Source organism: Botrytis porri (genome assembly GCF_014898465.1).
Source record: "Botrytis porri strain MUCL 3234 chromosome Unknown BPOR_005, whole genome shotgun sequence".
Lineage (NCBI taxonomy): Eukaryota > Fungi > Ascomycota > Leotiomycetes > Helotiales > Sclerotiniaceae > Botrytis > Botrytis porri.
In genome coordinates, this window is record NW_024066079.1 from 1,362,997 (window position 1) to 1,382,627 (window position 19,631).

The 19,631-nt window shown below is 41.9% G+C and overlaps 5 protein-coding genes across 5 annotated transcripts; 1 reads left to right on the forward strand and 4 right to left on the reverse strand.

Annotated features, from left to right (window-relative positions):
- Positions 1–3,419: 3,419 nt before the first annotated feature.
- Positions 3,420–4,196, reverse strand: EAF01_004099 (uncharacterized protein; the record flags this gene model as incomplete). The annotated part of the gene is made up of 2 exons (XM_038912353.1): positions 3,420–3,918; positions 4,009–4,196. The coding sequence occupies 2 exons, from the start codon at positions 4,194–4,196 to the stop codon at positions 3,420–3,422; spliced, it is 687 nt and encodes a 228-aa protein (XP_038772037.1).
- Positions 4,197–5,465: 1,269 nt separating this feature from the next.
- Positions 5,466–7,926, reverse strand: EAF01_004100 (uncharacterized protein; the record flags this gene model as incomplete). The annotated part of the gene is made up of 2 exons (XM_038912354.1): positions 5,466–5,637; positions 5,690–7,926. The coding sequence occupies 2 exons, from the start codon at positions 7,924–7,926 to the stop codon at positions 5,466–5,468; spliced, it is 2,409 nt and encodes an 802-aa protein (XP_038772038.1).
- A 687-nt stretch (positions 7,927–8,613) lies between these two features.
- On the reverse strand, positions 8,614–11,301 carry EAF01_004101 (uncharacterized protein; the record flags this gene model as incomplete). The annotated part of the gene is made up of 5 exons (XM_038912355.1): positions 8,614–9,096; positions 9,154–10,464; positions 10,520–10,628; positions 10,678–11,021; positions 11,251–11,301. The coding sequence occupies 5 exons, from the start codon at positions 11,299–11,301 to the stop codon at positions 8,614–8,616; spliced, it is 2,298 nt and encodes a 765-aa protein (XP_038772039.1).
- Positions 11,300–13,254, forward strand: EAF01_004102 (uncharacterized protein; the record flags this gene model as incomplete). Its single annotated transcript, XM_038912356.1, has 3 exons — positions 11,300–11,447; positions 11,529–12,541; positions 12,608–13,254. The coding sequence occupies 3 exons, from the start codon at positions 11,300–11,302 to the stop codon at positions 12,650–12,652; spliced, it is 1,206 nt and encodes a 401-aa protein (XP_038772040.1). The 3' UTR covers positions 12,653–13,254.
- A 190-nt stretch (positions 13,255–13,444) lies between these two features.
- On the reverse strand, positions 13,445–18,057 carry EAF01_004103 (uncharacterized protein). The gene is made up of 3 exons (XM_038912357.1): positions 15,106–18,057; positions 14,464–14,880; positions 13,445–14,377 (listed from the first exon to the last, which is right to left on the reverse strand). The coding sequence occupies exons 1-3, from the start codon at positions 17,333–17,335 to the stop codon at positions 13,701–13,703; spliced, it is 3,324 nt and encodes a 1,107-aa protein (XP_038772041.1). The 5' UTR covers positions 17,336–18,057; the 3' UTR covers positions 13,445–13,700.
- Positions 18,058–19,631: the final 1,574 nt, after the last annotated feature.

Consider the following 19,631-nt stretch of genomic DNA (forward strand, 5'->3'; position numbering starts at 1 on the left):
ATGGAAAGACAGGTTATAATATAAGAACTTATTAAATTGATATAATAGATCCTAGATTATTAGATTCTTAATAGCTTTAATCAATTGAATCAATAGTTATTGAATAATATGAATTTGAATGTGTCAATTGAGATGAAAGTGATTCACTCGGTGATGAATCACGTTATAAAAGTTATGAATTAATAGCTTTTCAAATATATTATAAAGAGAACAATATTATATGTTTATGTTTATTATTGTATTCAAGTCATTTAACTCAATCATTTGATATTGGCTGTTTTAGCAATCTAAAATATTTATATGATAATTAAATTGATGGATTTATCAAGGTATATATTAATTATATTTCAAAGATTGAATTCTTTATAACTTTTAAAACTATATATAAGGAATCAATCACCTCTCAGAATATAAAATCAGGATTTCGAGAAATAGGTTTAATCCTATTTAATCCTGAAGCTATACTCTCGAAATTAGATATTCAAATTCATATACCTATTCTTCCCTCTTTCAATCTAGATTAATGAATTTCTCAAATCCCTCATAATCCAATAGAAGCTCTTTTTTAATCAATATTAGTTAAATCTTGAATAACTTATTATTAATTAAGCTCTTTTATATCTATATTCGAAATTATACTAGTTTTAGTTAAGGGCATAGAGAGATTAGCTTATAAGAATATACTTTTAAATATAGAGAATTGTACATTTCGGATAGTAAATAAGGTATTAAGCAAATGTTGATGTATAAAAAAAACTTAATTATATTAAGGAGAAGTGCTTATTAGATAAAAGGCTCTTAATATATTATTTTAATAAGAGGTTGATATTCAGATTCAATATGATAAGTATCAAAAAGGGGGGAATTCTAATGGAGAAGTATTTTCTAATCGATATTATAGTAAATGCGGAAAGATAGGATATAATACAAGAACCTATCAAAATAATGTAATAGATCCTAGATTATTAGATTCTTAATAATTTCAATTAATTGATTCAATTATTATTGAATAATATGGGTTTGAAAGTGTAAATTGAGGTGAAAATAGGCCACTTGATGATATGGGCCACTCGATGATAAACCACGTTATATAATCTGTATGATATACCCGACTAATGAATCAAAGTATAACCCTTGCAAAATGAAGATTCAAGTAATAGTTGACTTAGAATATAAGAAATAAAAAACATCTTCAATCTTACCTCCTTGAACCATACTCCTTCATTCTCCCTTTGAATGTACTGCTCTCAACTCTTTAAACCAGTCAATCAACTTGGTAGATTATCGAAAACTCACCCTTTTTTCCATAAACCCCTTAGATCGATGCCAATATGACCATGAAGATTATGAGAAGTGTAAAGATCTCTGAGGTTCAGTGACAGCCATCAGGCATATACCAGTAATTTCTTCCGTTCCTTGATGTATCTCATGGAAGTGCATGGCAAAAACAGTTATACCCATTCATCATGCCTAAGATAAATTGCATCAATACTGCGAGGAGATTCTTAATCTAGAAGCTTCAAATCGCGCAGCATTGGCTCTTTGTAATGTAAGTGTGCCGGCAACTTGCTTGAGTATCTAGTTTGTGAATCAATGAAGGTCTTGTCCTTTTCCAAGGATCCATGGAATTCTGGACATTGAAACAAAAGATTCTCGAACGTGCAGCGGACAGTGACCCTCGTCATTATATAATCTAATTGGGAACGTTGATACTGGTTCTGATTCAAGGCTCTCTTTAGGTGGAAGGCTCTGCTCATCTTGAGCTTTCCACCGACATAACTCCTAGAAGATCTCACCTGAAGTTTCGATCCCTTACTATGCAAACACTTATTCTTTCGGACTGTCATCATACCATAGATTGAAGTTTCGAGCCGTCCAACTATTGTTGTGACCAGCATACAAAGAAGCATGTTATGCATATCTGTAGCATTAGTCGTCCTCCATTTCTTTTCCTTTGGATCGATGAGATTCAACATGGATTAAACTCGAAGCATCTCGTAAGATAGGTTTTACAGATATCTTCAAAATATAGAGTAATACTTCAGTCAAAAAGACATAATCGTTCATATGGGATATGCTCCTTTGTTTTGATATACCATTTGAAAATGATCGTATATACTCTGCAAAACCTGAGAGTTTTAGCAATGGCTACTCCTACAAATCATATCCAGCATGAGTGCCAACTTCCCATTCCAAAATCTACAGAATCTACCTCCTCAGCCTCAACAATGTACTGCATATTGGTCTAAGTACAGATGCGGACATCCGGGTAAGTGTACAAACCTCCACAGATGTGCCATACACGCCTTACCTCCTTGGACCTGTCATCCCATCAGGCGCGTTGAGACCGGAGAGATCAAAAATTACGATTGTCCTGATTGCCAAAATAGGTAAGAGGATTTAATAATTCTTATGGCTAGATCTGAAAGTTATGACTAACAGAGTTGTTTTCCCCTTAGAATATCCAAATATAGAAATAATGACAGAAAGGGCCCGAGACGCCCTGATAGGAGAAGTAAGTCGAATAGGTACAGTAATGATCTGAGAACTAGGAGTACCACTGTCAAGTAGGGCAACACCGAAAGTAATATTGGGACTCAAAGAAAAGATGACGAACATGAGATCGAGGTTGAGGTTCGAGAATAGAAGATATTCATGACGGCGACGGGAGTTCCGTAGCAGACAGCATAAATTAGGTAGTATTTTGTTCTGTAACTATGTCTAATCTGAATCGTTGAGTATTGATCATTTTGTCAAATAATGGCGTTTGGAAATTTGAATGAGCTTCGATGATAGACGGCTATGTGACTCTCACAAATACCGTAATCCCAAGTCACGCAAGTTATTCGAAATATGATTGATCGAGTGTCTAACTAGGAGCTGTCCAAAAGTTCTTTCACGACTGCACTAACGGAAATGCTCACATAAACTATCTTGAGTAAGCAAAAGAGAGCTGAAACCGAAGTATCATTCTGGTGATAAACATTTATGAAAGAAGTGCTTTCCTGAGTATTTTTGCAGTAAGAATTTTCTACCTACAAGTTGTAAGATAAAAAGCTATCAAGAAACGTACCGCATTGCTTGAACCATCGACGATATATTTCACTTAGACTTTATTCACGTCACATGAAGGGGGCTCGCAAAATAGCCGAAGACTCAAACGACCAAATGAATAAGAGTTTGTAGAATCTATGCTAAGTCTCGTATTTAAATAGCAGACCAAATTCAAATGCTAAACAAATAAAATTTAATCTCCCCAATTATTGAGCGATACAGTTTAATACATTCCAATTAGATACTGATCAAAGTAAATACAATTCCCGCTCTACATCAACGCCCAACTAACAAATACTGCTCTTCCTCAATTTTCAAACTCAGCTAAGTGCAATCCAGAAGTGACTAGCTAGTAGCTACCCCACCTAATCGCAAGAAAGAGATCTCAACTTGTGAGATAGATCAGCTACATCATTCTTATCCCCATACCCCTCCATCTCCATATCCACATCCATCTCATCATCTATGATTTCAGCCTCCATCTTCGACTGCAAATGTGCCTTTGCACTCATCCTCGACTTCTTGGGAATCTTCTTGGCGATCCTCGAGGAATTCTTCATCGATGGATTTGTGGGAGTGTTTGCTGGTGCTCTAGAGCCGCCTTCACTGCGGGACTTAGAAATAGCTCTTCTGTATCTCATTTCATCATTTCTAGCCTGTTGAAACTTGACGTCTTTGCTTCTTGCCAACTTATCTCCTCCCGTTCCACTTGGTGTGGATCTTCGCTTAATACCACTGCGGCTTTTATCGAACAAGCTGTGTCGCTTGAATATTCTCTTATCATCGCTTCCTGATGAAGGGGTGCCAGTGGCAGAGTTCGTGGGAGTATTCATATAGATTTCATCGGAAGCATACCCGGAACTTCTACCAAGAATACGCAGTTAGCTACGGATCTCACATCTCCAAATCTTGAATCTCGATTTTTCAAATCGTAGCGGGAAAAGACGTACTAACCTCATAACGCATTCTGCGCAATCTCTATCCTTTACTTCATCCGTGTACACCACCTCAGGGATACAAGGCTGATTGTCAAAATGATTTCTGCATCTTGCGCTGTTTTCCTGCCCGTTGTGAAGACATCTGTATTGGAAAATGCCAATCTGGCAGCGTCCTGAGAAGATCGAATTTGGGGTGTTACTCATTTTGAGGATTTTTGTGACTTGAAGAAGGCGAGTTGATGAGATTTGAAGAAGTTTTTTTGATTCGATTCTGATGGTCTTGGTGTGACTTTGATAATCTTGAAGAGGAACAACTAGCGGTGATGCTTGCGGTTTGGATAAAGTGTTTATCAAGTGTTTATGGAGTGTTGTGACTTTGCGTCTGGAAATCGAGAATAGATAATTGTGTTGGAGCAGACGTAAATGAAACATATATAGGTAGGAGGAGATTCCTAGCCGAAGGGATTAATACGGTGCAAGTGTATATGCTTTCCTCTTAACAATCTTTCGACACGCTGTAAACATAGTACGGCCTGACCGTATCATCCTCAATGTCACTCACATACAAAGCTGTTATGAACTGGGTCTACTGTGCCATACAGAGATAATGTTGATAACAGGTTGCCACTAGAGAGCACTTGATACACCATAAATATCATATGTTCTGACCGTATCACCCTCGATATCATTCACACACAAAGCTGGTACGGACTGAGTATACAGAATATACGGAGGTACGGTCGTTAGTTAATAGCAAAATACCACTAGAATATTCAACTCACCGTAATACAAGATTTCTGAAACACTACGGCGACAAAAGTTGGCGCCTTTGCGTTCTTTAGTGACGGAGAGACAATCGCTACACACCGTTTTGACCAGACAATACAAGAAGTACAGCATCTAAGAGTTTTCAACTTTGAAGGCGAGCTAGGTAATATCTAAAATTTTAAGCGATGAATCTTGTGAGATGGAGTCAAAAAAGAGATATCAGACAACAGCCTCATATTTTTCAAAAGCGATATAAATTATAATGAAGTGATTAGCATCAAAACTACTCTCATTCGGACTGAATCCTTCGTCCCCTCATGCTAAGATAACTACGGCAAATGACTCTCATGCCCCTTTATTCTTACGACACATTCTGCTCATCAGAGACGAGAACCTAATTTTCTTCTCTGGAGAAATGCGGAAAGCATATCAACAGCGATCCTATCAAGCCATTCTAAGTTTCACTCTTCAACGCAACCACTACAAAATCTAGATCTCTCTTGTCCTAACCGATCTACTCACAAAAGCTAGAAGTCAACGGAACGAGAGACATCAGGGCACAAGATAGTATATATCGCCATACAAGCAAAAGCAACTTCAGTATTGTCTGTAGTAAACTTTGATTACCGGTCAATCACCAGCTAGAAAGTTTCAACCCGTCATGAGATTTAAATAACAAATATGTATCTAACACACAAACTTCACTCAAGCTCTAAGTTTCCTCTTTGGCATGTTCAATACCATATGACCCTCCTCATGTTCTGTAAATCCCAATTTCTCTGCCTCCTTCCATACTTCTGGATATAATTCCTTTGCCCATTCCGCCACCAAATCTTTCCTATTTGAGCCTTGAATTGCATTATAAATCGTTCCAATGCTGCTATATGTTAGAAAAGTCTTGAGAGCAACAGAGTAAAAGTGCATCTTACGTCAATATATCCGGACCAAATCCAACATCTTTCTCCATAGCCTCTACCAACACCTTGACCTCATCCAATTTTCCCTGTCCAGCCAATGCGCCAGCAAAAGCAGCATGAACTTCCCTCGTGATCTCAATCTCCATCCTCTTCATCTTATCCCATATCTCCCTTGCCGGTTTATCCCCAAAAGGTTTTCTCTGACATGCTTGAAACACTATTTCCAGACTCTTGTAACTAGGTCCTTCGCGAGAATTTGTGATGTCATCCCAGAAATGTAGAGATCGACTAGCATCTTCGCAAGCCGTGTAAGCCAGCATTAAAGAGTTATATAAACGGGTATTGGGTTCTATGGTACTGTCCATCTTCAACATATTGTGAACCATATCGAGAGATTCGGCATCTGCACATGATGCTATACCAACAAAACAATCAATATAAGTATCAAGCACGGGACGTCTGTTTGGGCTGATGTGCTGACGCATGTGACCAAAGACATGACAAGCCATATCCGATCTTTTGCGATCAAAGAATTCATTCATAATGCGCGTACGTGTAGGAACATCAGTCTCGTCGAAAATGTGGGTGACGACACGATAAGCATCCCATATACGGTCCTCATGATTGTTTCTGTCAAAACAGAAAGCAAGTATCGCGTCCCGTATTTGAGCTCGCTCTAAAAGGGTATAGTGGTATGTATTGGCCTGTAGCAAATCTACTACATCATGGAGTTCATTGCGGGCAATGTACATAGTAGAAAGTGACGAAACTGTATCTGCTTCTAACCTTGCATTACGCTCGTCAAGGTCAGAAACGATTGATGAGATTTCGTTGTAAGGCAGATTCTCCGAAGCACACAGTGCTCGGACGAATCTATTAATCACAGGCAAATCCTCGTCCTTGTAAATCTCCTCACCTTGGAGCAGATTATAGGATGCATGGGAACCCGAAAGATCTCCAGCACCGACTCGATAGTCCATCTGCAGGATGAAAGTCCTTGCATTCGGACGAATATTGAACTTTTGTCCCAGCGCGATGTAACGCTCTGCAAGATATGGATCATTTTTCGATATTGCATATTCGACCAAACCATTGATAGTGTCAATATCAGGTCTCATAGAATAATCGTCAGGATAACGCTTTTCCATGACACGCATCATACGTTCCACATCTTCAACGCCTTTGTCCATAGCACTCGCAGCCCATTGAAACACGACATCCCACTTTTCTTTTTGCAATTTTTCTGATTCCAGAACCTTGCGAAAGATACCCTTACACCAATCCAGCAGTTCCCCATGACGAAGAGAGAATTTGAGTATATCCTGCAGTATACTAGGGGTGAGTTCCAACGGATCATAGAATACTTTTTCAAACCATGCTTGCGCTTCCACAACACGGTCCCTAGACGTATAGAACTTGACGACGATTTCCTTGCTAGTATTATTACGTCCTACGCGTAGTTCTTCCAATCTCTCGTATGTTTTCAATAGTTCCACCTCGTTTCCTTCGCGCGCAAATCCAGATAAAACGGTAAACCAGTTCCGTTTTATGATTTTCCGCTGCGTAGCACTGTACTCTTTGATTGAAGAGCCTGAGAGAGTTTTCTCATCTTCTAGAAAATTTCGAGCCTCCTCTTCGCAAAGCTCTCTAGCTTCTAGAGATTTCCCAACCCCGCTCAGTATCTTTATAAAGCGCTCATAACTTGGCGCATTCTCATTGGATCCAGATAGCCCTGACAACTTCTTGATTTCTAGGAAAAGAAGCCTCGCCAATTCAAGAAAGTCACCCGTTTCGTCTTTAGGAATAATCGTCAATGCTTTCAAAGCCGTCATAAAATCCTTGAGCTGCCCATCTTCCACCCCACAACTAACTAGGTACTTCAGTGTCCTCAACGCATGCCCTGCCTCGATATTATTAACTGCTCGTTCCGTATCGACCTTATGTTTGAAGAATTCATTGAAAGCTTTGAGCATATCATCCTTATTCGCAGTTCGTGCGTGAATCTTCGTCATCAAGCTAAATTCTGCCATCTTTTTCATTCCGGGTTCTAAGTCCGGCGCTTTTGGCTGTCGTGGAGGTTTTCGAGAAAATCCAAAAAGAGAACGGCGCGATCCGTAGGACACCGTAGGGAGTGCATTCCGGCGACGTCGAAGTATTAATGACGATGGTGCCCGGTTTTGGCATGGTAATATGAGGCCTTCGTTTGACAAGAGTCCACGGAAGACTCTGCGGGTCAATTGGGAGCGCATGGTTGAGAAATGGTAATGCTATGTACAGAATCTACAAAACCAAAGGATTAGATGAAAATAGAAGAAGCAGTAAAGTTGTTTGACTCACGGTATAATAGAAAGAATTATAATTGACCTACTAACAAGCCTCAAGGTGTTCATTAACTTTTTTGCCATTGGCCTTCGAAGCTTGGAAAATGTACGGCAACTCCCGTTTAGATCCGCACTAAGATTCAGCCAATCATTGATGTTGAGAAGCTACCCCTCACTAATCCCTATTTGAAACAACGTAACTCGACTGGACTGGGTCACTAATTGAATTAAGATAGCAATGAACCATTTTAGAGACTAAAGCAGAAGAATAAGGTTTTGTCAAGATCAAAACTACCCATCACACATACAGAATAGTCACCTCGAGCTTATACAGAGACATAATTAGTTGCCCTTAAAGATCGTTTCAATTATCTCGATTGCGTGAGAATAAACCTGCCAAAACCATCAGAACCACCAATCTAAAATGTCTAATGGACTACTACCGCGAGAAAGCTCATCATCGATGAATTATCCCCCCAAAACCCGCCAACCAATCTAAAATCCTCCACCACCATCTGCAAAACGCCAATAGAATCATCAATCATACCATCAATGCCCATACCATATATAGCTTAACGCCATCTCCATGTCCAGAAACACATATAAAGCTCAAAATCATAGTAATTCAGGCTCTTCATCTTCCATACCATCTTCATCACTATCCCATTCTACATCGTTTGCAGCTGCTTCGGCTTTGCGTTGAACCTCTGCTAGGCCACTCAATTCGGTGATGTAGTCCTTTTCAGTTAATGCGCGCTTGATAAATTCCCATCCGTCTTCTTTGTATGCATTCACAATCTTGGGTGAGCAGGCTGAACAGCAATCGTAGGAAGGTCCGCTGATTAGCATGGTTTTGTAAGCGGCCAAGAAACCTCGAATCTGATGAGGTACGAGACCTAGAGGATGATTTGGTGGGTCCCGATCGAACTCCAATTGACCGGATTGTTGATTCGAAGAGAGCTTTGGAGCTGGAGCAGCACCTTTCAATGGATGTTGAAGAACAGAAGCAAGCAGTTCTACAAGCTTAGAAGATGCCTCGGGTGCCACACCTGGTCGAGTGACTGTGCATTGTTGATCAAGAGTTTGATCTTTCACGGACTATAAGAGCTATGTTAGCAAGCTATGTATGAATGGTAAGAAATAAAGAGAACTTACGTCAGATGGTGCTACAACGTCATTACAGAAGTAACAGCCTAGAGCGGCAGGACCTCCATCTTCAGGAGTAACCCCATGTCTCATCACAACATACGTGTCAAATCCCAAAGCTGCATTCATTACGATCTTACCGGCCGCTTTTCCCATAACAGTTGGGAGCCATCTGCTCTCACGGGTATCCATTAATAAAAAGATTGCATCGTGATCCTCAATGAGCTTTTGTAAAAGTTCGAAATTCGCCTTTGTAGCAGCTTCATCTGTGATTGGATGCCCAAGCATTGGTACTGACATTACATGTCCCGTGCTATCGACTCCTGGATATATTTCCTGAAGAGCTTCAGACGCTCTATATGCTTTCTTGGCACCACCATCAATACAATCTTTGAAGTCAAACAATGGCTGGCGAACAGGATTTGAAAAAGATACGGAGGCATTGTCAATGAAGGTGATTTTGCGTACTCCCCAACCCATCAGAAGTCTCGAAACGTATGTCCCGAGGGTTCCAGCTCCAAGTAACAAGCATTTTGTGTTCTTGATAGCATCCAAATTCAATTCAGGTGCGATGCGCCACTTCATCAATTTAAGATTTAGATCTACCGCTTGGTCGGCTAATTGAGCGGGATCCATGTATTGAGCCAAGTTGGTGACTTTCGCAGTAAGCTTTCCAAGACTATTACGCTCCCAGCCTGTTACTTTAGGTATCTGATCTGGGGCAGTGAACTGATATTCTGGGTCGTAGATGCTCTCTAAAATCAAGATTAAACTCTGAGGCACATGGCGTTTTGCATGATTATCTCTGTAGCAAAGGATTTGGACTTTGTCGAACTTGTATCTCCGTCTAACTAGAACTAACAGGTTACGTAGCATCCACCCTGGATTCTCATGATAAGTAGACGGGTCTACAAAAGATACATATTGATCCTTTGCATCTACACCATTGAAGAACCCATTTTCAAATTCTCTCAAGGATCCAATAACCCACCTGAAGGGCAAGTCGGAGGTCGATTCGTTCTCCGGATCATGCGGCTGCTCCGAAGAAGCATATACTCGCTTGGCAAGAAAGAATCCATGCTCTCTATTATCGTGGCTGTAACGCCACGTACCAAGTTCTTCCGTAAGTGCCGTGGTTTCTTCTGCGCTAAATTTAGGCGGCTGCTCAACTTTCCGCCATGCCGGCTCCGAATGAAGAGCAGGAAAAGCAAACCAGTAGGTAAAAGTGTATTTCTTCAAATTTGCAAATGACAAAATAGTGAATGAAGAAAGTAATGAAGGGATGGAATAAATGGTGCCATCATTGATAGCATCCCAAATCTGCCCCTGTCAGAACGGCATCGAAGCGAGTCGATCAGATTATCACGGGACTTACTTGTTTAGCAGAAGTTTGTAACATTGCTTGTTTGTCCGTATTTTTGAAATCTTCGATGGTATTCACATTCTTGATTTTGCCCTCAGCTCGAATGTGACCAGATGGAACACTATGAATGAATCAGTGTCCATGTTCGAAACACGAAGGTGAATCCATACTCGTTGCTACTCAAAGCATTACCAAGAACTCTCATACGAGAACTTTGATCCGGACTCTGTGTAGCTCTTGGTTCATATAACCCAAGAACAGGTCTTGCAGAATCGTCCAGTTTATCATGATCGATCTTTAGTTGGGAAAGAGCTGTGTAAAAAGGTAGCTCTATTTCAGAAGCAAATGGGGCGAACTTTAAAGCCATGTCGAGTCGGTTGTTATCCTTTCTCACGCAAATAGCTGTGTACAAATCTTCAATAGTAGAAAATGAGGTTATTAGTTCTTCTTCCTCTCCGTCCCAAGGGCCTTCTTCAATAAAGGCTACGTCGGTATCTTGGGTACAGTCTTGACTCTGAAGATCAAAGGGGTTTGGTTAGCTTTGTTAATGTTTTGGAAGAGATGATGTGATATGTTGAAATCGTGGAAGAGTAAGATATCTTGTGAATGAAGTCAAGTTGTAGGAAGTGTAGTGTGATACCAGAGTCTTAGGTTCAAATCATGGGATAGATGGAAGGAAGGTCAATTAGGTTAGTGGGATACAGAACGTTGAGTTGATTCAGTAAGACAAGGATTCAACTCACATGGTCCGAGTTTATGTAAGCAGCCAATCGGTGATACTCCGGCATATTCATGATTGTTTCCCTCCAAGCTGTCTTTGCTATTTCACGCTTCCATAGGAATTTACAGAACCTCCCACCACACATCTTCACACAATTTGAGAAAGCAAAAATTGGGACAAAGGGTTTAGGAAACTTTGAGACGAAAAAAGGGTTTAAAAGTCATGTTTATTGGTCTGTGTGGAGGTAAGTGAATTTCCTAGGCTTATATACAATAATATCAAGTTGACTTTTGACAATAGGAATTTGTGCGGGCAAGAGTACAATCGCACAATATCTTGTAGAACATCATGGCTTTACTCACCTTTACCTGCGACCAGAGCAAGGCAACAAGAACTCTCCTCGAATCATCAATGGCGTCACAGCTGGAGAAGCAGAGAATGTTGAAGAGAATGGCATAACTCTAAGACAGAGATCAAAACCTCAATCGCAATCGCAATCACAATATACTTTCACAAGCACCACAGACCTCCTCGACTTCGTAACCAAGCGCTGGCGCGAACGATGGGTAACAACCAATATCTACACCGAGTCTATCCTTGACGCCCTTCTCCGACGCCCCTTCTTTATTCTCGTCAGCGTCGACGCCCCCGTCTCCATCCGCTGGAAACGCTTCCAAGCACGTCCCAATACACCCTCCACACCAATCACTCTCGAAGATTTCCTCTTCCGTTCCGATCAGCATCTATACGATCCCGAACACGGTCTACAATCCCTCATATCCCGCGCTACCATTCGTCTCCTCAATACCTCCTCCGATCTCGCCCACCTGTACGCTACACTCGGCAAACTCGATTTAACAAACGAAGACCGTCTCCGACCAAGCTGGGATCAATACTTTATGCAACTGGCTTCCCTCGCCGCCCAGCGCAGTAACTGTATGAAGCGCCGCGTCGGTTGCGTTCTAGTCCGCGAAAAACGAGTCATCTCAACCGGTTACAACGGCACACCCAGAGGTCTTCTTAACTGCGGAGAAGGAGGCTGTTCTCGCTGTAACGAAGGACAAGGCTCTGGAGTAGGACTCGGCACATGTCTCTGTCTCCACGCAGAAGAAAACGCACTTCTCGAAGCTGGTCGAGAAAGAGTCCGCGAAAACGCCATTTTATATTGCGATACCTGTCCCTGTCTCACATGCAGTATCAAGATTGTACAAGTCGGAATTTCAGAAGTAGTTTACAGTCAAGGATACAGCATGGATGCGGAAACGGCAGCAGTATTTGGTCAGGCGGGAATCAAATTGAGGCAGTTTATTCCGGTATGTGAAAATTCCTAGCTAGCCTGCAGCATGAGCGAGTTCACCCACTAATCCCTTTCTTCACAGCCGGCAAATGGTTTAATCCATCTAGAAAAACAGTCATTATATTAGCATTTTAAAGCGATGATACCCAGTTTTTAAAGGCCAAACGAAGGGTGAGAAAAGCAAAAGAGCATTCACACACACGTACACATATTTTCAATGTTTACACACATACGTAGTATGTGAAAGATACCCCCCTCGAGATAATCTTCTTTCTCTTCCCTTTCTGCTCTCAATCTTCTGGTCTTCCCTATCTTACCCCGTACAGTATCGACCAAATAACCATAAGTCTTGGACGAATCGACTCCAATTCCCAACTTCCAGCTTCTAATTTCTAATTTTTAATCTCGAAGTATACTAGCAGCACCAACATCTCCATCTCCTTGCCCCTCTTCATTCTTTCCTCTATTCCCATCCAATACAAATGACATTACACAAAGCAAAATAATACATACATACATACATACATACATCCAAGAATATTATATACATCACACGATCAAGCAAGTAAGGGAGCAAACATATAATCAGGCACGCATCATTCAACAATTCAAACATAACCTTAACCCAGAAATACCACCAAGATTCCACGTCATTCATAACGTATCATTCATAGTCATATTCATATCAAATCATATTCATATCAAATCATATTCATATCAAATCATATTCATATCAAATCATATTCATATCAAATCATATTCATATTCTAGCACATCTCATCCTCGTCCTATGTATGTATCAAGTAGGTAGGTGGGTATTTGAATTCATTTCCATTCATCTCCATCTCCAAATCCGAACGCAAACGCAAACGCAAATCCAAAATCCAGAATGCAAATTCAAAATGCAAAAGAAATTCGTATCCATATTTTAAATTTCATATTTCATATTTCATGTCCAAATTCATGATATCGTAATGCTCATATACGCATATCTAAATTAAAAAAAAGCCAATGCAAAGAAATCCAACGCGTAAAATCCAACGCAAACCAAAAAATAAAGTAGAGGTATTATTTCCACGGCCGTGACATCATTACCCATCCCAAGCATCGCAAAGAGGAAATGAGCGAAAACCCAAAAAATCCAGAAAAGAAAGCACACCCGCTTTATCCAACCCCTAAATCTCTCGATCCCTATCCCTATCCCTCCCTCTACTCCTACTCGCTCTCCTACCATTCCTTCCCCTATTCCCCTCCCTTTCCTCATCCTCTACATCCGCCACAGAGCCACGACTCGAATTCCCCGCCAACCCACCCTCCTTAACAAAGCCCATCAAAAGATCACTCCACGTCTGTTTCCCTGCAACCACCTCTCCCACCCCCCTAACCACCCTCTCAACCATTTCATTCCCACCCCCAAACTCCTTCGCAATATCTTTTTCTCTTTCGCGACTCCCACTCCCATCCCTACTCCTACTCAACGGTCTCCCATCTCTATCAAACCTCGCTGGCAACACCTCCACATCATTATCCTCGCTCTTTTCACTATCACTCTCATCGCCATGTCTTCCTTTCCTATGTTTACGGTGCTTACGGGGTCTAGAAGGTCGATCAGAAGAAGGATCCGAGTTACGTCTTCGTCTTCTTCTATAACGACGATCCGACGATGGATTGGGCTGTTCATACGTATTGACCGTAGAAGTAGATCGATCCGCTTTAGAACTACGAATACGTTCCAAGCGACGAGAGGAAGTGGGAGATAGAGGAGCGAACATGACAGATTTGTTTGAGGGAGTAGCTTCGATTGGTGTTAAGGGTGAATCGGGTCTCGATGGTGTTGGAACATTTAGACGATCTATTAAAACATGTATTAGTATTTTGATGGAATCATGATAAATATGTTGTTGTACACATGGAAAGAAATTAATAAAAACAACGCACCCTCCCGGTCGTATACATGATCAGTTTGAGGTGGAGAGGTTTCATGAAAAGGGAAATAAGACTCCTCTCTTGTATGAGGAGGTACTGTCATAAAAGGTTCGGGAGTCGAAGATTGATGAGTACTCACATTGTCACCAGGAATTCTGGATGAAGGTGGGTATTGATGAGGATCATGAGTGGTAGGGCGTTGACTTGCATAGTCTTGAGGGTTGTAAGGAGGTATAGGAGGGATTTCATTGACAAAAGGTGTAGATTTATTTCCATGATGGGTGAAAGTTTCTGGGTTGGAAGTAGGAGGTGGTGGGAATGCATTTTTTTCAGGATAGTATGAACCTCCGGAAGCGTGAGGCGGCGAAGGCGAATATGTCTCATCACGGAAATTCGTGTAGTAACTCTCAGGTGCTTCGTCTTCATAGCCTGATTGAAAACGAATGTTAGTACAAAAGAAAGAGATACATGAGGCCGAGCCACTCAAACAAGTGATTTAATAGATATTGGAAGTACCTATGGACATGAAAATGAAATAACAAGATCATTCGGGGGCTTTGGGGATAAGATTTGAAAATCTTTTGGATAGAGACGATCTTATTTCCGACGGGGAAACCGAGCGGGAACTTGATCTAGAGTGCTGGGGGACCTCACGTCTGCGTTCGCGCTCACGCTCATGTTTTTCCGCATCCTTTTTCTCTTTTTTCTCCTTTTTCTCTTTTCTCTTTCTGTACTCATTGATTCCAATAGCGGCTGCACCCGTCCCCAACGCACCAGCAGCAAGATCTCGTACTCTGCTACGGCTTCTACTTCGTGATCGCGATCGTGGTCGTTCTCCATCTTCGCTAGATGAATCGCGTTTGTGTCGGCGCGATCGACTTCGACTACGTCTGGTAGCACCGTAAGCAGCTCCAGCTGCGGCCGCCGCGACAGCTGGATCGTACTCGTTAGGTCGATCGAATGGTGCTGGCTGCTGGTGCGTGTATACAGGTTCAGTACCGTACTGAACCATGCCTAATTCTGGGTCAACACCTGGATCAGAATATACGCCTGTAGATCTGGCTCTCGACCTGCTTCTAGTTCTGCTCCTAGTCCTGCTCCTTCTTCTCTCCCGTCTCTCGTATACTTCATCTTCCTCGGCCTCCTGCTTGGCCTTTCTATTCTCATACAAACCGGCCACTGCAGCACCCGCAAGACCTGAGCCAGCTATCTCCGCAGCTGTTCGAATTCGTGATTGTGATCGTTGACCACTACGCCTTCGGGATTTATTTCGGAAATGCTCGGCGACACCAGCGACTATAGCAGCTCCAGCTCCAGCTTTTGCGATGGATTTCTTACGATGCGCTGGATCGGCATGTATACTCTTGCTCCTGCTCCTACTTCCATCACGTATGATGGTAGTACGCTTTTCATACTCATCGGACCAATATTCATCGCCATCAGAATAGCGGCGACCACGAGACATACTTCTTTGTCGACTTCGACCACGAACTAACTCTTCCTTGTTTGCAGTTCTGTTCTGGGCATATTTGACAGCAGCTCCAGCGGCAATTGCAGCAGCAGCCAAACCAAGGGCTGTCTTCAACTTATGATGACCATGTGGGCTGCTTGATCTTGACCTACTTCTGCCCTCACGACTGTCACGATAACGACTGCGTGCTCTTGTAACTACTTCAGCACCAATCGCACCCAATGCAGCTCCCCCAATAACGTTTCTGCCACGATGAGCAACTTCAGATCCTTGCTTTTCCTTATGGCTTGCCAAAAGAGCAGCTGCACCAGCCCCAGCTAAGGCACCTTCTGCCAAATGTCTTCGGTGATGAGGGCTGTGACTACGACTGCGCGTTTCTCTCTTGACAACCTTCTTTCGTATGACATAACCTTCACTATCATATCCATCATCGTAACGACGATCATAATCCTCGTCACGATCTCTTCTCCCGCCAACCTCGCGAACATCCCTGCGATAGTAGTACTCATCTTCTTCTCTTCGTGGATCAGGTCGTGGAACGATTTCTTGTTGTATCTCTGTCTTTCTTTCAATAACTTCAACCCGTTGTGATTCTGGTGCAATTTGGGGTATGATAATTGGAGCCGGACTTGGCGCTTCTTGAACAATAATTCGTTGGGGTTCTGGAGCTTTTTGTCGAATGATAATTGGTGGTGGGGTAGGTTCCGGTCGATCATAGTATTCGGTTTCTCGGGAGTATCTTTCGAGCTCATAGGGTTCATTATGACGTCGAGCTATTGTTTTCTCAACTGTGACATCAGTTTCGTGATCCGTCTCCCATGGTCTATCATTTCGACGCCGTTCCCAAGGTAAGGGACTCCCGCTTCGTTCCCGTTCCCGCTCCCGCTCATAGACTACTGTTCTAGTGCGATCTCGTTCTCGTTCGGGTTCTCTAGCTCGCTCAACTGTACTTCTTTGATATTCAACCGCTCGATCATAGTCGACAGCTGAACGGGGTCTTTCAGGTTCGTATCGCTCACGATCCACTTCTACTCTTCGATCAACCTCGATTCGTTCGGTACGTCTTGGCTCGGGCTCGTATCTTTCGCGCTCAACCTCAACTCTTCGGTCTACTTCGATGCGTTCCGTTCGTCGTACTTCTGGCTCATATCGTTCCCGTTCGCGATCAATTTCGACTCGACGATCCACCTCAACTCGATCACCCTGTCGAGTTTCGTACTCTCGATGGGTAGAACGAACGGATCGAGTGTCGTCTACTTCCTCGACTCGATTCGGTGCGACCCGATAACGTTGGACGGTACGATAAGTACTACCATTTGGTTTCGAGCGACCGTACGTTGACCGTTCTTCATCGGAGGAATAATAGTCGACCTCTCGGTCATGATAAGAGCTGCGAACAACTCGCTCAGGCATTTTGAATTGTTTACCCTGTAGTTATTGCCAAAAGAAAGTGAGGGTAAATCGTATATGTGTCCGAAGACCACACAGTATATGTTTGTAAGTAGATGTGTTGGTTGTAAATGATTTTAATAAAAAGAAGAAAAGGAGGACTAGAAGATGCAAGTTGTTGTTATTTGTTGGTTTGGTTTGGGGGGGGGGGGTTGGAAGTTGGAGGATTACTTTGGATCGAGGCTTCGCTGCTGATACTTTGCGCGCTCACTCTTCCTATTGCCCCTCCTGACACGAGCGTGTGTATGTAGGTCGGTCGGTCGGTAGGTAGTGAATAAATTTGATGATTAGGATTTGATATGGTTGGTCCCACGGGCTTATGCGCCAATAATTAGCTTATGTCGACATCTCTTGATATAAGCCCAGTGATTGATTTATATAGTTTGAGGAGCGAATGAATGATAGATGTTTTGATGATGTTGGTGAGAAGCTTATTAGTTATATGTAATGTGTAACTTATAACTTATCACAAATGAGGGGTGATTCTTTAAATTTCCACAGAGATACTTCGAGTAATTGTGGGGGGGGGGTAAACAATTTGACAGTGGGTACTTCGGATGAAAGTGGGAGTGGACTGGAAATTTGCGTCAGTGTACATATATAGTTAATATATAATATGAATTGGGCGAAGTCAAGCTTTTTTGGCTGGTTGAATGCACAAATGCACAAATCCACACACTCAACTTTTACTCAACGCAAGAATCAAAGCAAGCAACATACTGTAACCTTACAGAGTAATTACAACATGGAATCACAGAGGTATCTCGGGCGTCTACGCTCAACATCTCTTTGGGTACCTATCTTAACCACGGGGAACCTTGGAGTATTTGATCTGGTGAAGCAGAAGAACCCTCGTAGCGCTAGGATTAAGTTTTGGATAATCCAAGGAAGCGTGACAACCAACCTAGGTACAGTATGGGAGGGAAAGGAAGTAATCAAAAGTTTGGGGTTCGGTCCCATTTTGGGCCTCGTGATAATTACTTATTAATGTCTTATAGAGCGTTTCTGACACTGGACTGATATTACAGTTTATATAATTGTTGAGATGTTGGACGAAGACGGAGATGTAGGTAGGTAGATGGTGAGATCTCGTATTTCTTTTGATAAGTTAGTTAACTATAACAAGCATATTACTCAATGATTACCTAGGTAGGTAATTATTAATATGAAGAAGGCACTTGGTCATTACCTTGAATTTAAATTTATATTTATATTTATATTTACATTCATATCATATTATTATTATTATTATTATTATTATTATTATTATTATTATTATTATTATTATTATTATTATTATTATCTTTAATCTCTTTTTTTCTCCCAACCTCTCGAATGGTCGTTCAATTCATTCTTCACATTTTCGTACATATTATAAGAGGGAGGCATTATCATCTGGGTAGGTACCTTCTATCTATTCGTCCTGGCCTGAGAGCTGGAGGGGCGTATCCTTGTAAAAAATGACCAACTTATGCAGCGTGGACGTCGAGAAGGAATGAATGACGATGACGCCTTCGTATCTTGGGAACATTCTACATTCTACATTCTACATTCACAAATAAGGTTCACAATAAAGCAATGAAACAATTCCATCCAAACTTCTCATATTGGTGTGTAACTAGTTATTGTAGTTCCCGCGGCTTGTGCTCGGATGTACATGCTAATGATACAAGCTAGATACTTATTAGCACATCATCTACCACCTAGGCAGACCTCAGCCTTCAACAGAGCCGCAGGTGAAGTTACATAAGATCTAGGTAGACCTTGGGATAGGTCAAATACTAAACTCACATTACTGCGCCACGAGATAACGGGTAGGTATTCGCATTCATTTACCACCAAACGCCCCGTTAGATACAGCCAGACACCTACCTAGTCATACCTTAACCGCCACGTTAGCGGTCAAAATGATCATGGGCGTTAATGGCTTTTCTTCACATCATTACCATCGTTCTAGATGAACTACATTCACAGGTCAAGTCTCACAAACCGGACCATGATTAAAGACCGAGTAGAAACCACAGATCACAGAGTCCAGCCTGCACGCAATCCATGCAAGTAGGGCAATTAGGCTTTTCGATCTACAGCGCCCAACTCTTTGACTTTATTCAAGGAGTCGATCAATGTAAGAATATAAGGCTGGTTTAACCTCGAGATCATCTCGGATCTTTGGGTTTCAAAGCTGGCTGTGTTTGCTGTGGTGGACCGGTGGTGTGGTGAGGGTATGTGATTGGTTGGGTAGGGTAATGCTTACGAGAGG

Excerpts from the sequence above, each read along its gene's own strand:
- EAF01_004103 (XM_038912357.1), bottom strand. The coding sequence starts at position 17,335 with ATGCCTGAGCGAGTTGTTCGCAGCTCTTATCATGACCGAGAGGTCGAC. Across the intron at positions 14,881-15,105 it reads GCGTGAGCGCGAACGCAGAC|GCTATGAAGACGAAGCACCT; the intron begins GTGAGGTCCCCC and ends GTTTTCAATCAG. Across the intron at positions 14,378-14,463 it reads TCATGTATACGACCGGGAGG|ATCGTCTAAATGTTCCAACA; the intron begins GTGCGTTGTTTT and ends ATGTTTTAATAG.